This window comes from Rhizopus delemar, genomic scaffold (assembly GCF_000149305.1).
Source record: "Rhizopus delemar RA 99-880 supercont3.7 genomic scaffold, whole genome shotgun sequence".
NCBI classification, from domain to species: Eukaryota; Fungi; Mucoromycota; class Mucoromycetes; order Mucorales; family Rhizopodaceae; genus Rhizopus; species Rhizopus delemar.
The window spans coordinates 577700-591245 of record NW_027137833.1 but is presented as its reverse complement, the minus strand read 5'-3'; the positions used below and the strand labels follow the sequence as shown (position 1 = coordinate 591245).

At 32.6% G+C, this 13546-nt stretch overlaps 4 protein-coding genes across 4 annotated transcripts; 1 reads left to right on the top strand and 3 right to left on the bottom strand.

Moving 5' to 3' along the window:
• Nucleotides 1-274: 274 nt before the first annotated feature.
• On the bottom strand, nucleotides 275-1560 carry RO3G_09423 (uncharacterized protein; the record flags this gene model as incomplete). The annotated part of the gene is made up of 3 exons (XM_067664008.1): nucleotides 275-626; nucleotides 815-872; nucleotides 1035-1560. The coding sequence occupies 3 exons, from the start codon at nucleotides 1558-1560 to the stop codon at nucleotides 275-277; spliced, it is 936 nt and encodes a 311-aa protein (XP_067520109.1).
• Nucleotides 1561-5741: 4181 nt separating this feature from the next.
• RO3G_09422 (uncharacterized protein) lies at nucleotides 5742-9107 on the top strand (the record flags this gene model as incomplete). Its single annotated transcript, XM_067664007.1, has 3 exons — nucleotides 5742-5825; nucleotides 5882-8801; nucleotides 8959-9107. 3 exons carry the CDS (start codon nucleotides 5742-5744, stop codon nucleotides 9105-9107), a joined length of 3153 nt encoding a protein of 1050 aa, XP_067520108.1.
• Nucleotides 9108-9428: 321 nt separating this feature from the next.
• On the bottom strand, nucleotides 9429-10839 carry RO3G_09421 (uncharacterized protein; the record flags this gene model as incomplete). The annotated part of the gene is made up of 7 exons (XM_067664006.1): nucleotides 9429-9547; nucleotides 9600-9735; nucleotides 9791-10138; nucleotides 10185-10293; nucleotides 10339-10385; nucleotides 10433-10660; nucleotides 10714-10839. 7 exons carry the CDS (start codon nucleotides 10837-10839, stop codon nucleotides 9429-9431), a joined length of 1113 nt encoding a protein of 370 aa, XP_067520107.1.
• Nucleotides 10840-11901: 1062 nt separating this feature from the next.
• On the bottom strand, nucleotides 11902-12671 carry RO3G_09420 (uncharacterized protein; the record flags this gene model as incomplete). Its single annotated transcript, XM_067664005.1, has 5 exons — nucleotides 11902-11914; nucleotides 11994-12109; nucleotides 12175-12285; nucleotides 12333-12530; nucleotides 12573-12671. 5 exons carry the CDS (start codon nucleotides 12669-12671, stop codon nucleotides 11902-11904), a joined length of 537 nt encoding a protein of 178 aa, XP_067520106.1.
• Nucleotides 12672-13546: the final 875 nt, after the last annotated feature.

Here is a 13546-nt window from a genome sequence, read left to right as displayed (position 1 = left end):
ATATATCAGTATTCTTGAGCTCTTTTTCACATGGAAGGAATAAGATTTTACCAAATAAACGAAGTAAATGTTCTGAGCCATAAACACTACTTGGATCTTTACCTGTACAAACTTCAAAGTACTGCTGATATTCATTTCGGTAAAGCAATAAGGTGCTCAAGGTCTTATTGAAATACAGTCGTATCCCTTGTATAAATTCATCTAATATGTCATCTTTTCTATAGTCACAATAGATTTATACAACACAATCATCAACAAAAATTCAATTTATAGCTTACATTGGGTATTGACTTTCATAATCATCCAAAATTCTATCTACAGTGTATTCGCCTGGAATATTTAAGATAAGCCGGTTTTTGGTAACATTTTCCCAATCATCAACTAGAATGCCTTTTAGTGATTCTGGCATCGTAATCTTGAAATCTGACTTTTTTGTCTCATCATCAGTTCTTTGTCTGTCAATATCAGAGTCGCGATATCTTTTCCTACTTTTAGCTTCCACTGGATCTCTTGTGGCACTTCGTGATGTTTTTGATCGCGCATTCATTTCTTGCAATTGTCTTTGTTTTTGGCGGTTGCTTTCTGTGTATTTCATAACTCTGTCTTCAGTAACCCATTCATCCCAACTATGTCATATAAATAAATAAATTTGAACATGCATAAAAATACATTATTTTAGGATTTACGTCTGTTTCCAGCCTTTATAATGCACAAAGTACAAATTGACTTCTTGATCGTCTTCTTCCTTCTTTTCTCTTTTAATAATCTAAATTGAGACATTAATATAAATTCTTGACGTATAGAACATGTGTACCTTGGCTTCATATATGAAAGGGCCGTGATAACATAGTACTTTTTCGTCTTGGTCAAAGCTAAAATCTTTTTGTTCTTTAACCATTTTTATATAATTAATTAAAAATGTTCTGCATGTGCAGAATTGCTGAATCTCTTTTTTGAGTCGTCAGTGACTACATAACGCGGGGGCAATTTATTAAAATTAATGTTGAAAAATAATTACGAGTAAACATAACTACCAAAATACGGGAGAAGGGCAGGTGTCTCACGTACTTTTGCCAATATAGTTGGACCAAAAAACTTCACTGGGTTTTCTCGATAGAATTCGGTCATCACAAATCCATTCATGATATAGTAATATGTAACACATCCTACCATAAGGGCATAGAAACCACGGATCGATCTACATAGAAAAGACGATCTAAACTTTGAAGGTAATTTGTTTCCAATTGTGTGAGCAAATACAGGCTCCAATAGGATAACAGCACTATGAAGAGCGAAGAAAATACATTGTTCTCCCATAAAAAGACGTCTGTAAACCGACCAACCATGTAAAGCGGCTACTGGATATTCATGCATGAATGCAGAAGCCATAAAGACAGAAACAGTAGCTGTAGCGAAAGCGATAGATTTTGGATCTTTCATGAACTTAGATAGTATTCGAGTAGTAAGGACACGCACCGGCTGGAAGGGTATGGCTTTCCAGGTTGTTCTGTACAATTGATGCCAACGGTTAGACCAAAAGTCATGCATGGAATCAGCCATAAATGGATAATCTAGCAATGAGCGCCATTGTTCTAATATTGGTGTTTGACGAATGAGTTATCTATTTATTCTCCTTTTTTTCACTTTATTTTTACCAGAAGAATATGAACCACCTTCCAAAAAGATACAATAAAACATCTGCAATATGTACCCGTAGCAGTTGAAAGCAGAAGAAGTAAGTGAAAGAGCTACCACATAGTAAAAAAAAAAGAGGAAGGGTCTTTCAAAAGGCATAGCAGTAGCTTCTTTTGCTGAGAAAGAAGTCATCCAAGCTGAAAAGATATCTATGTATAATAAATTGCCAATCATATAGAAAATAAGATGGTAGAATTTCTTATAAAATGTTTAAATCACATAAGTAACCTCCTTTTTAAACATACCTTATCTTTTTTATACACAATTGGGCTTTCATCTTTTAAGTCCTTTTTTTTATCCCTTGCTGGGTCAGGAAATTTCCTCATGGAACTCCAGAACTCTATCCATAGACTTTTTGCTGTTGCGTAGACAGGTTTGTTTTCTACAAGAGGATCAACCCAAAATAAACCCATAAATCTCAGCCATGTGTTGTAGCTAGCAGTGGCAACAAAGAAGTCAGCAGCTACGGTGAGTGAATCAGAAAAAAAGAAAAATTAGTAAGAAATGGCTAGATATTGCAGAGCAAAGGCGTCTGAGTTACTTTTATGACCACTGGTAAAACCAAAAGGAATAAAAAATAGTGTAAGTAGTAATGGGATCGATAAAGCCTGCTTAGTGACTCTTGATATCTTGTAATTGGGAAAAATGGTAAGAAATAAAAGAGAAATACCAGGTGCTGCAGATAGAGCAAAGTAAGCAAGTGGTGATAAAGTTGCTCTTTGTTCACCACCAGTAAACATCAAAGTCATATGTATGCCAAAAGTAAAGTAGAAAAAAAGAATGCAGAGTGGAATATATAGGCAAGTAATGAATCTCTTTTAGTAGGATCCGGCAAAAATACAAGTTTTTACCTTAAAAAGTATTTTTAAGTAGAATAAAACCTAGTAAAGTTATTACTTGACAAATTTGCATCTGATTCTTTAAATAAGGTCTTGACAGTATTGAAAATATAATTTAAGGAGGCGTATACGGTCAATTAAGTTGACTTCGGCATAGAAATACTAAATCATTCTAGCTTTGGGTCATATTTTTACTGGTAAACGAAAGTATACAAATTGAGTGTTTTCTATTGTGGTCTTTCATTTAATAAAAGAAAGTGTAGAATCACGAGTATTTACGACCTGTGAGATGAATATACGAATGAGTTCAATATGTTTCTTTGTGTTGTACATGAAACCCAGTTTACCTTGGTTAGTTTGCTTTTTGGCTGCCAAATGGGTGTGTTTTTAATATAATTAAAACATTTTGTTAAAACGAGTATTATAAACAAATAATGCTTTCTCTTTTTTTCTCGGCTCTTCTTGCATTTAGTTCACAGACTCCCTATTTGCAGTAATATAATTTATTTCTTTTTTCCTCTAATCTTGCTTGAAAGTTTATTACTGTTATAATTTACTATGTTTTTATATAACAGCCACACAGTGTAAAAATATATACGGCTGCATTCTGTTAATTAATATGTGAAGGCTATAAGTAATTATTGTTTATTATACCTCCTTAGTAGTTATAGTTTAAACATTAAAATATCAAACATTTATTTTTAATAACAAGTAATACCATTCTTTTAAAACCATATTTTTTATTTACAAGAACAATAACGGAATTCAATTGCTTCTAATCGTCAGTAAATCAGAAATAATTCAAATCCATCCAGTAAGTTTCATAAAAAGGATAATCATAGAAGATTACATAGCAATAGCATTTTTTTGATTTTTTACGATTAAGCAGTTAAACAATGTTGCAGTAATTATTTAAATCATCATATTGCTAATTGCTTCAAAGATGTTCAATTGTTTTGCAGCATAGATTTAACTTTTTTTTTTTTTTTTTTTTTTTTGCTCATTGTAACTAGTTTATAATTTTTTCCAGTTCATAGAGCTATATTGAATTGTCTCCAACATTTGAACTACGTACCTCTTTATACTTGCTTTTGTGTAATCTTGATTGTTTTATCTATTTCTTGCAAATCCCTCTACTTGCTACTTAGTCATTGATATTTAAAAGCTGTTTTACAAAATAATTGTGTGTTACTCTAGCTTTTGAAATAAATGACAATATTTCCGTAGCAAAATTTAGAAATGTAGCAGGTAGTATAAATTCTTGTTAGCTTAACCACATTGAAAACGAACTATTACCTTGAGCACTAGTTTTTAATCTACTGGTATCCAAGCATCCCATACACTACAGAATACTCATAGAGTAAAGATCTTTAGTTTCCCTTACAATATCAGGAAGGATGCATATATTGCTTCCTCTCGTCTCGTCAATTAAAATTGATCATGCTTTGCCTTGAAGTCGAGAGAATTTGTTGGTGTCTTCATTAATAGTGCATATGTCAAGTCGTTTCAGGGCCAGGTTTGCAATAATATGCATATGTCTATATTACTTAAATTTTGCCTGTAATATCACTATTAGCGTCAGCTGTATTGTATAAATTCAATCAACACTTTTTTCTCGTGTTTATTGATGTTATCAGTAGACTTAATAGTAAAATAAGAAGAAGAGACATCCATGCGAATACTAGTGTGCTTCTGAAAAGAGAACGATTCTTTATACTAATTATCAAGACTAAATTATGGCAAATACATATAGGAATATTTAAATGAAATACATGGGCTAATTCAGAAATAAAAGTAATGAAATGCATTTATATTTAGTGGAATAGTAAGAAAAGACGCGGTAAATCGTTTCAGGATGGAGATCTATTGAATGAATTACTGATAATAAGAAAATGCATTAATTACTAAGTTGGTTAAATAAAACCCATTTAAAGAACTAAAAATGTCAATTGAATCAATACCATTCATTATATATAAATCTGAGTTTGCATAAGCAAATGCTAAACTTTTTGCTAGCCTTTTATAAAAATATGAATTGCTTAGTTTTGTTGGTTATAAGGTTTATGTTAGGCTCAATTAGGTCAGCATAGCTGAGAAACACGAATATTTCAAATTGTATTTATTATGAAAGCATCCATTTTTAGCATAAATCCGGTTATTTTACTTCTATTATTACTATCAAAATTAAAAATCAGATGTCGAGTTATTCATATTGAAGGCCAAACTTATTTTAGCGTTCATAATTTGTACAAAGAATTGCAGTGTTCTCTTCATGAAAGAGATCATTAAAAGAATGTTATCTTCCCTGCATTTAGCTTTTTTGCATATATTTCTTTATATGTAAAAAATATTGTGTTGTTCTGTTGTAGTATATCTTGCTCTTTTTTTTATTGTTATTGCTTTTTAAATTATTATAATTTTGAATCAAACAGCATTTGGTTTCTTACAATTAATACTTCTACTAGCTCATCTATTAAACATGGGAGAGTCTAGACTTATTAAAGCAACAGTTGAAAAGCGTTAATGAATTAAAAACTAAATCATGTGTTGAAGATTTAAAAACAAAATAAACATAGCCAAGTGTATTTGCTCGTTTACGATTGCATTTGAATAAAAAACAGAGATAAAATAAGTTTTATTATTCACATGAAGAATCAAATGTGCTATATCAGCCTGGGGAAGTATTTCTGTATAGCGTTACGCACAGTGAGTCATAAAAGCATGTTGTAGTAAGATTAGAGTCTATTGTTATGGAAGTATTTGAAGCATAGTGGGTATTAACAATCAAAATATTTTACATTGTTAAGCTTACTAAGAAATCATATTATTGAGACTAATAAACATTTGCAACTATATTTGTTCTTTGTAATAGCATAATCAAGAACAGTGTTGTAGGTACGCGTAGACGGCTTTTTTTTTTTTTAAAAAAAAAAAGGAATTCTTTATTAAAGAATTGGATAGCCTTCATTTGATAAAGTAGTAATGGTAGCTTTAATTAACTTATCTTGCAAAAAATCAACTTCTAAACAGAAAACCGCTACACTTCTAATTGAGATGAAGCAACCTTATTTTTACTTCAAAAGAAGTGATTGGTTTATCATTTTAAAACACCGTGTATATAATTCAAAACAAACTTTTTTTTTCTCTTATTCTCTGTATTTCTTCTTTTTCTTCTATTTATTTCTATTTTTGATAACAAGGAAAAGGATGGCTACAATATTTGACAATGGCCAACAATCACCTAAACAACCTGAACAAGCAAGACCTAAAAGACCGAGGTCTAGTTTAGCCGTAAGTTTTTAGTTTATAAGCAATAGTCTTCCCCTTTTTATTTACAACAACAATAGTGTATTCGTTGTAGAAAAAAGAAGGTTAAATGTGATTTTGTTCAGCCTACTTGTGGTCGATGTGCTATTGCAGGTCTACCTTGTAGCTATGCTACCCCACCACGAAGAGTTGATGGACATGCATTTGATCAACTTGGAAATTACGTTGTTCAGTTGAAAGAAAGAATGGAAAATATGCAAAAAGAACTTGCAAATATGAAAAAATCGAGTCCTTTTGCTTCCTTTTCTTCCTCCTCTTCTTTAAACGGAAGTACTGCTTCTGGTCAACCTAGCACGTCAATAAATGAAGACAATATGCAATTAACAAGTAGTAATCTCAGCGACATAAATAGTCAATCAGTGACATGGAAATTGTCTTTATCACCTTCTGGATTAAGGATTGATACAAATATTGCTAGTGTCGCTGACTTATACAAGATACTGTTGAATGGAATTAGCCAGTTGAATATCAATAATGATTCTACTTCAATTGGTCTATTTAATCCTGAAAGCTCAATTTATTCTTCTTCGGGAACGCGTGATAAGCAACAATACAACGCCAAACGAAATATGTTTAATGGTTACTTGGATGGTAATAACAGCAGCAATAATAATAGTAATGGCAATAATACAAATGAAAGTGGTCGCTTATGGGAAGTAGATGATAATGAAGCTAAAAAGATTTTACAAGAAAAGAAGCAATTGGAGGAGTGTAACAGTAATGCGCCAAGTACACTGTCCAAAAGTACATTGGATGAATTAATGCACACATGCTATCACTCTTGTTTTTTAGCTTATGAAACAGTGGATAAGGAAACATTTATACAACAATATTCGAATGATACATTGGACCCTCTTTTGAGAAATTCAATTGATGCTTGGGTATCTAAACATGGATGCATCTATCACTCTGCGATAAATGCTGCGCCATCGAATGTAGGCGAAGTGTATTTTAAGAATGCAAGACAAGTATTGAAAAAATGCTTTGATATTAGCAGTCCAACTACGATACAGGCTCTGTTAAATCTGTACATGTATCAATTGTCTAGTGAGCGATCTAGTTTAGCTTATCTTTACATTGGTCTAGCCATTCGAATGGCTCAAGATCTCAAGTTTCACAAGAAGGAACACATGCCAGCTGATTTGAATCAACGTGAGACAAACAAACGTCTTTGGTGGTCAGCTTATTGGTTGGATTTATGTGCAGCATTAGAATCTAATAGACCGACAATGGTAGATGATAAAGATTGCGATTTAGAATATCCAGTTCGATTAGAACACGAAGATGAAGAAACAGGTTACAGAATACATTTTACAGTTTATTCAATTAAGCTGATGCGCATAAGAAAGGATATCACAAAGCATTTACCTTCAGAGCAATCAGGACAATCATTGTTATCAGCCATTTCCAGATTAGAGAATTCACTTACGAGTTGGTTATCTGAATTACCTCAAGAATTGCACTTTGACGAACAAAACTTTCAAAAGACGGGATCATTCAGAGATGAAGCTTGTCTCATACTAAATATTCAATATCAGACAACTTGGATTATGTTACACAAGTTCTTTTTACCAAAACAGGATCAAACTGCCACGCCCGTTGCCTTGTTATCACTGAACATTTGTACAAAATCAGCCAATTTGATCACTCGTATGCTGAGCTTGTATTCTATCCACTTGAAGTGGTGTCAATTCTTTTATGCCATGGATGGTATCATAGCTAGTGTAACCATTCATCAAGTGAATGCTCTATCCAATGAAAAAGAAGTCAGCAACTTGGCCCAGCGTAATTTGATTATTATTGCTGATGTTCTCAAAAAGTCACCTTTAATCTATATGACCAAGATATGTGATATAATCGAAAGTATTGAAAGCTTCTTGACCAGAAATGGACTTTGTACTGATTTGAATGATTTGCCACCTGTAAATGAAGATTCGATTAATCAGCAATCCATCTCTTCTGTATTTCACCCTGCTATTTTTGAATCACCTCAAATCAATCAACAATCGCAGCAACATCAACCAACAAGTAGCAGCGTTAGCAGCAGTACAAACAGTTTTACACAAGCCAGTGTATCTCCTAATATACACGTGCCTTCTCAATTGTATCAACAACAACCACTACCAACTAATATGATGAGTAGTAATCCGAATACAACTAGTACTACACCCATTCAAAATAAACAACCACTACCAAATAATAATAATCTTGGATTTCATGATCCTAATAACTTAATGGGAGTTGAATCCAATTTATTATTCAACAACATGCCTTTCAACATGGCATCTCCACCCAATATGAATACCAGCAATGGTAATAATAATGACATGAGTCATTTATTATTAAGAAACATGGGCTTTGATTTGCCTCATCAAGCTACTACAAGTAGCTCAATGGCAGCTGCTCCCATTCCATCTCAGAGTACTTCAATAAATCACAGCAGAGCCCAACAACAACCATTGTACATGTATGATACAAGAACAGATACAAATACCCCTAGTGTCAATAACAATGGTCCTTTTATTCCAACAAGTCATCTTGGTTACAATCAATTTTCTTCTCCTCCCCCTCAAGCACGATCACAATCACAATCACAGCCATCACAACAACAACAACAGCAGCAGCACCAGCAGCACCAGCACCAGCAGCACCAGCACCAGCAACAGCACCAGCACCAGCAGAACCAGCAACAGCAAGGTTATCCTCACTTTTTCAATAATACAGAATTATTTGGTATGCCTCAGCAAGCCATGTACGACAATCAACCCAGTACATCATCCAATGGAGGATTTGATACGAATGATATATTTGTATCGATGGATATGGATATGAATGCTTTACTTTATAGTGCAAATAATTTTAATACATTTACATCAGACGAGAATGATTTGGTTTATCCGGGAACAACAAGAAAAAGAGCTCATCGTGATTGGGAAGACAGTACATAAAAATTTTATTAATAAAATATACTAGTATTATTTTGATTTTGAAATGGTAAATACACTCAAGATAACAACACCAAGAAAAGTAATAGCAGCTGGTAAAATAACATCATGAGGAATAGTTATTGTATTTTTTTGCTCTTGTTTTACTATAGACCTTTGCTCCATCATTGGATTTTGTTTGATGTGTCTTTTCACAATGAGCTTAACACGATCCAATCCAGCATTTTTAGCTATTTGCACTGAGTCCATTAAATCCGAATCACACGTCATCAAGACTTGGTCATTCTCATCATCCAAATAAGCAACTGTCACTGGCTGTTCTGTTTTTTGTTGAATTGTCTCTAAAAGCATAGCAAAGTTATTGGTTTCATGATGAAAACGATGCGTCTTGTTTGAGTAATTAAATTTAAATGAAAATGTGTCTGTGACGATGGATGCTGTACTCTCATGTTCTATTGAACTATTGGATGATGTTAATTCTGGATAAGTTGATGGTGGTGCGTGTGAAAGAGGATCAGAAAGGATGGATTCATTCTCTGAGAATGCAATGCTGTGCCAAAATTTGGCTCCTTGATTTCCTTCTATGCTATTGATCTTTTGAAGGTATTAGTATACAACACAACTATATATTACAAGTAGCTCTTACCTGTTCAAGTGTAGCATAAGTAAGTCGAAGAACGTCGATTAAACCTACTAAATTCTTGTCTTCGTCCAGTACTGGCAAATTCAAATAGTGACCATCTATTTATCATCATTATGAATAAATTTTCAAGCATGTTTTTGCAAATATTACCGTGCATTTTCTTGAGTGCATCTAAAATACTTGTTGAAGGCAATGCTGTATCAGGATGAGGTGTCATCACACGTACAACCGAGCAATTATCAGGAGCAAGACCAGCAGCAATCACTCTTAATGCAATATCCTTAGACTAGCAGGAAAATAAAAATAAAGATAATGCACAAGATAAATGCAATGTTGTTTACCGTAAAAATACCAGCTAATCCATTGTGATCCATGACGAGAACAGCCGTTGTATGGTACTCTTTCATTAGCTTAGCTACTTCTCTTACTTGAGTTTTTAATGACACTTGAACAGGTTCATGGTGTGTGAGCACAGAGGTTAAATCAGGACAAGACATTTTATCCTTGAGTGTTTCCATGTATTGAACTAGTTGAACAGGACTATTGGCCCATTCACGCTCTACACCTTCTAATGCGTCATATAGTTTACGTGATGAGCCATAGGCCTTTTCCATTTTATGCAGTGCTTCATAAATACACTTTGTTATATCCAGTAAGCCAAATATGTCTCCTTCTTCATTACAAACAGGCTATGAAAGGGATGAGATGATAAAGTATACACAATCTGATTGTTACCAAATGACGAAATCCTCGAGAGACCATCAAATTGAGAGCATCTTGAGCACAAGTGTCAGCAGTAACGCACATTGGATTTCTGGTCATTATATCAGATACTGTTGTTGACCTTTGAATACAATTAGTAAGTTATGCATACAATTAAATAAAGTACCTTGCATCTAAATTATCTGCAACGACACGGTACGCCAAATCTTTTGCCTACAAATATGATTAGCTTCTTTTTCGATACAAGGAAGATAACTTACAGTAAAGATACCATTTAAGTGTTCTTCATCGTCCACTACTAATACACAATCACTTCTCTTTGCAGCCATCAGTTGAGCTGCTTCAATAACCAAAATATTTTCTTTGAGAGTTAATGCCTGTGCTGGTCGGAGAGCAGAAACTGTGCCTGCGATTTTTTTGGTTTGTCGAATACGAGTTGGATTGCTTCTTTTTCTTGACAATTCTTGTTCAATCTTTTTACGAATAGCCTAAGTAAGAGTATCTAAATTTGACGGAATAAAGCATTCTTCTATACACTTACCTCATCCTTTTTGGATTGTCTCTGTCTTGTACTTGATAATATATCTGATTCAATGGCTGAATGAATTGTACTTGATGAATTTGTAAGCCTCATTCTAGGTTTACTATTAGTTGTTATGGCAGACATATTCCAATGATAAATGCAAAAAGAAAGAAAGAAAGTAGGGATCTTCCTCCTCCCTTTTACAGTGCAACGTGAAATGGTTTATTTTATTTTGATTGGTTGCCACTTTAAAATAAAAGTAAGGAAAAGAATTAAGGGGGTAAAAACAATACAAGGGAAAGAAGAAGAAAAGGAGAAAGTATGTGGTTGGTCAGAGTAAAGCAAGGTTCTATAATAACTTTGATTTTGTTTTTTGTTAGTTTATCACTCAAAATAATCAAGTACAAGGTGTGACTCCACTTGCACAACAATAAGAATTCTATTTTTTTTTTTTTTTTTTTTTTTTTTTCCTCTCTTTCTTTCTTTCTTTTCATAATGGGTGGACTTTATTCAAGGTTAAAAAAACATTACTCAACTAAAATTGACTGTGGTTATCTAAACCCACAAGGATTATACAATAATCGTTGTTTTGATTTGAAGATTGTTCGTGGATTAATTCATAAAAGAAAACTAGCACCTTTTTATAAAGGTTTAAGAGATTAGTAATATTTAAAAAAAGTGATTAATAGTTTTTATATAAAAGGAGCAAGTGAAATAAGCATAAATAAAAAGATATCATTCGAAACTGAATGTCCAATATGTTTTCTGGTAAATGAAAATAATTGCATAAATAAATGTCTGACTTTATTAATATAGTTTTATCCTTCAAATATGAATCAAACAAGGTGTTGTCACAAGCATATTTGTACTGAATGCTTTTTACAACTCAGAACGGTGTGTCCTTTTTGTGTACAGCCCGACTTGGGTATTATTTATTCAGCACCTAAACACAATGTAAAATACAAAGCATGAATGATAACTGTGACTTAAATGCTTTTCTTTTTTTAGAATTTATATGATTTAAATCGACAAGAAAGTAAAGTGATGAATGATTCAAATGTAGTATTACTTGCAGATATAATAATAAAATCAGATACTACTTCTGCTATTGGATCAACACGTAGAAGAAGAGTACGATTATCAAGTAGTAGGATTGTTGATGAGACAATATATGATACAACAGCTCAATTAAACATTGAAGATGTTTTAATAATGGAAGCTATAAGATTATCATTAAATGATACTTGATTTATTATAAAACAAGACAATGCAACTTTTTCTTGTTTAAATTTATATACTTTTTTGATTTCATTGCTACTTGTGCAGCAAGTTGAATGACTTGTTTTATATTTCTATTCTCTTTTGCACTACACTCTTCGTATTTAGCCCCAATTTCTTTTGCCAACTTCATTCCCTATATTGTACATATATGTGCATATATTAGCTGTAACTATTATTATTATCGTTCTCTTTATGTACCTGTTCTTGACTAATAGTCACCTTTGACTTGCTTGAGCGTAAATCAATTTTTAAGCCAACTAAAATTAAAGAGATATCTTTGCCACAAAAATGCTTTACTTCAGGTAACCACTATACCAAATCAGTATTCAGACACACAAATATATATATGGCCTTACCTTGTCTCGAACATTTTGAAATGAATTTATATTATCTACTGAAAAACAAATAACAACTGCATCTGTTTCTGGATAAGATAATGGACGTAATCGATCATAATCTTCTTGTCCAGCTGTATCCCATATTGCAAGTTCTATTATTTTATTATCAACTTGAACATTTGAAATATAATTTTCAAATACTGTAGGCAGATAATTCTACATTTTATTAGTAATATGCTTATATACTATCATCATTACCTCTGGGAATTGTCCTTTTTGATAAACTATTAATAAACTTGTCTTCCCACAAGCTCCATCTCCAACTACAACAATCTTCTTTCTCATGTTTTTAATCATGTTTATAAAGAAAAGAAGAAAAAGAGGGAAAAAGAAACCCGATGATATGATGTGAACAGTTGACATTTTCTTGATTGTATCACTTTTGAATCGGAATTTATAATAAAAAGGTACGGATCTAGAAACAAAAAGTTTGTTTCCATGGATACAATGAACTCTTAATATCTAATCATCATCATTTTGTAAGTATCATAAAGAAACAAAAAGTGGAGGGGAACAAAAGCATATATAATGTTGATTTATGATCAATAAAAAGCTGCTATGTAAGAAGTAGTGTAACATGTAATCCTTTAATACGTATTGTACTTTAGGGTTTATTTCCCGGGTATGCTTCTGATCGTTGGAAAAGTGCTAGAAAAACCTTATTTTCAAACTTTTGCACGTAAATGGCGCTGTTATGTCTGAGAAAAGTGAAGAGTCACTGTATTATTATTATTTCTACGTAATGTCACAACAAAAAGCATGCTGGATCACATTTGGTTTCTAATTTTAGGATCATCAATACAAGACAAAATCGAGACAATCTTATTACATTATATTGTAAATAATAAGAAATGTGAAGCATAAAAGGGGAAAAGAGATAAATTACTACTACGACTTTCTCCCTTTATTGTAATTCAAACTAGTGGATTTCTTTTTCTAGACATGCTCATCATCAAAGAAATAATGTACCCTTTCTCTCTCTCTCTCTCTCTCTCTCTCTCTCTCTCTCTCTCTCTTTTGTTTGATGAAACTTCCAAATGCATAAAAAAAAGAAATTAATACGCTTAGCTCTTTATAAAAGTGAAATGAGCTCTGTTTCTTAATTTTTTTTTTTTTTTCATGTCAAGTTGTGCTACAAAATTTTCAGGTGAACAAGTGTTTTTGCGTGTGAT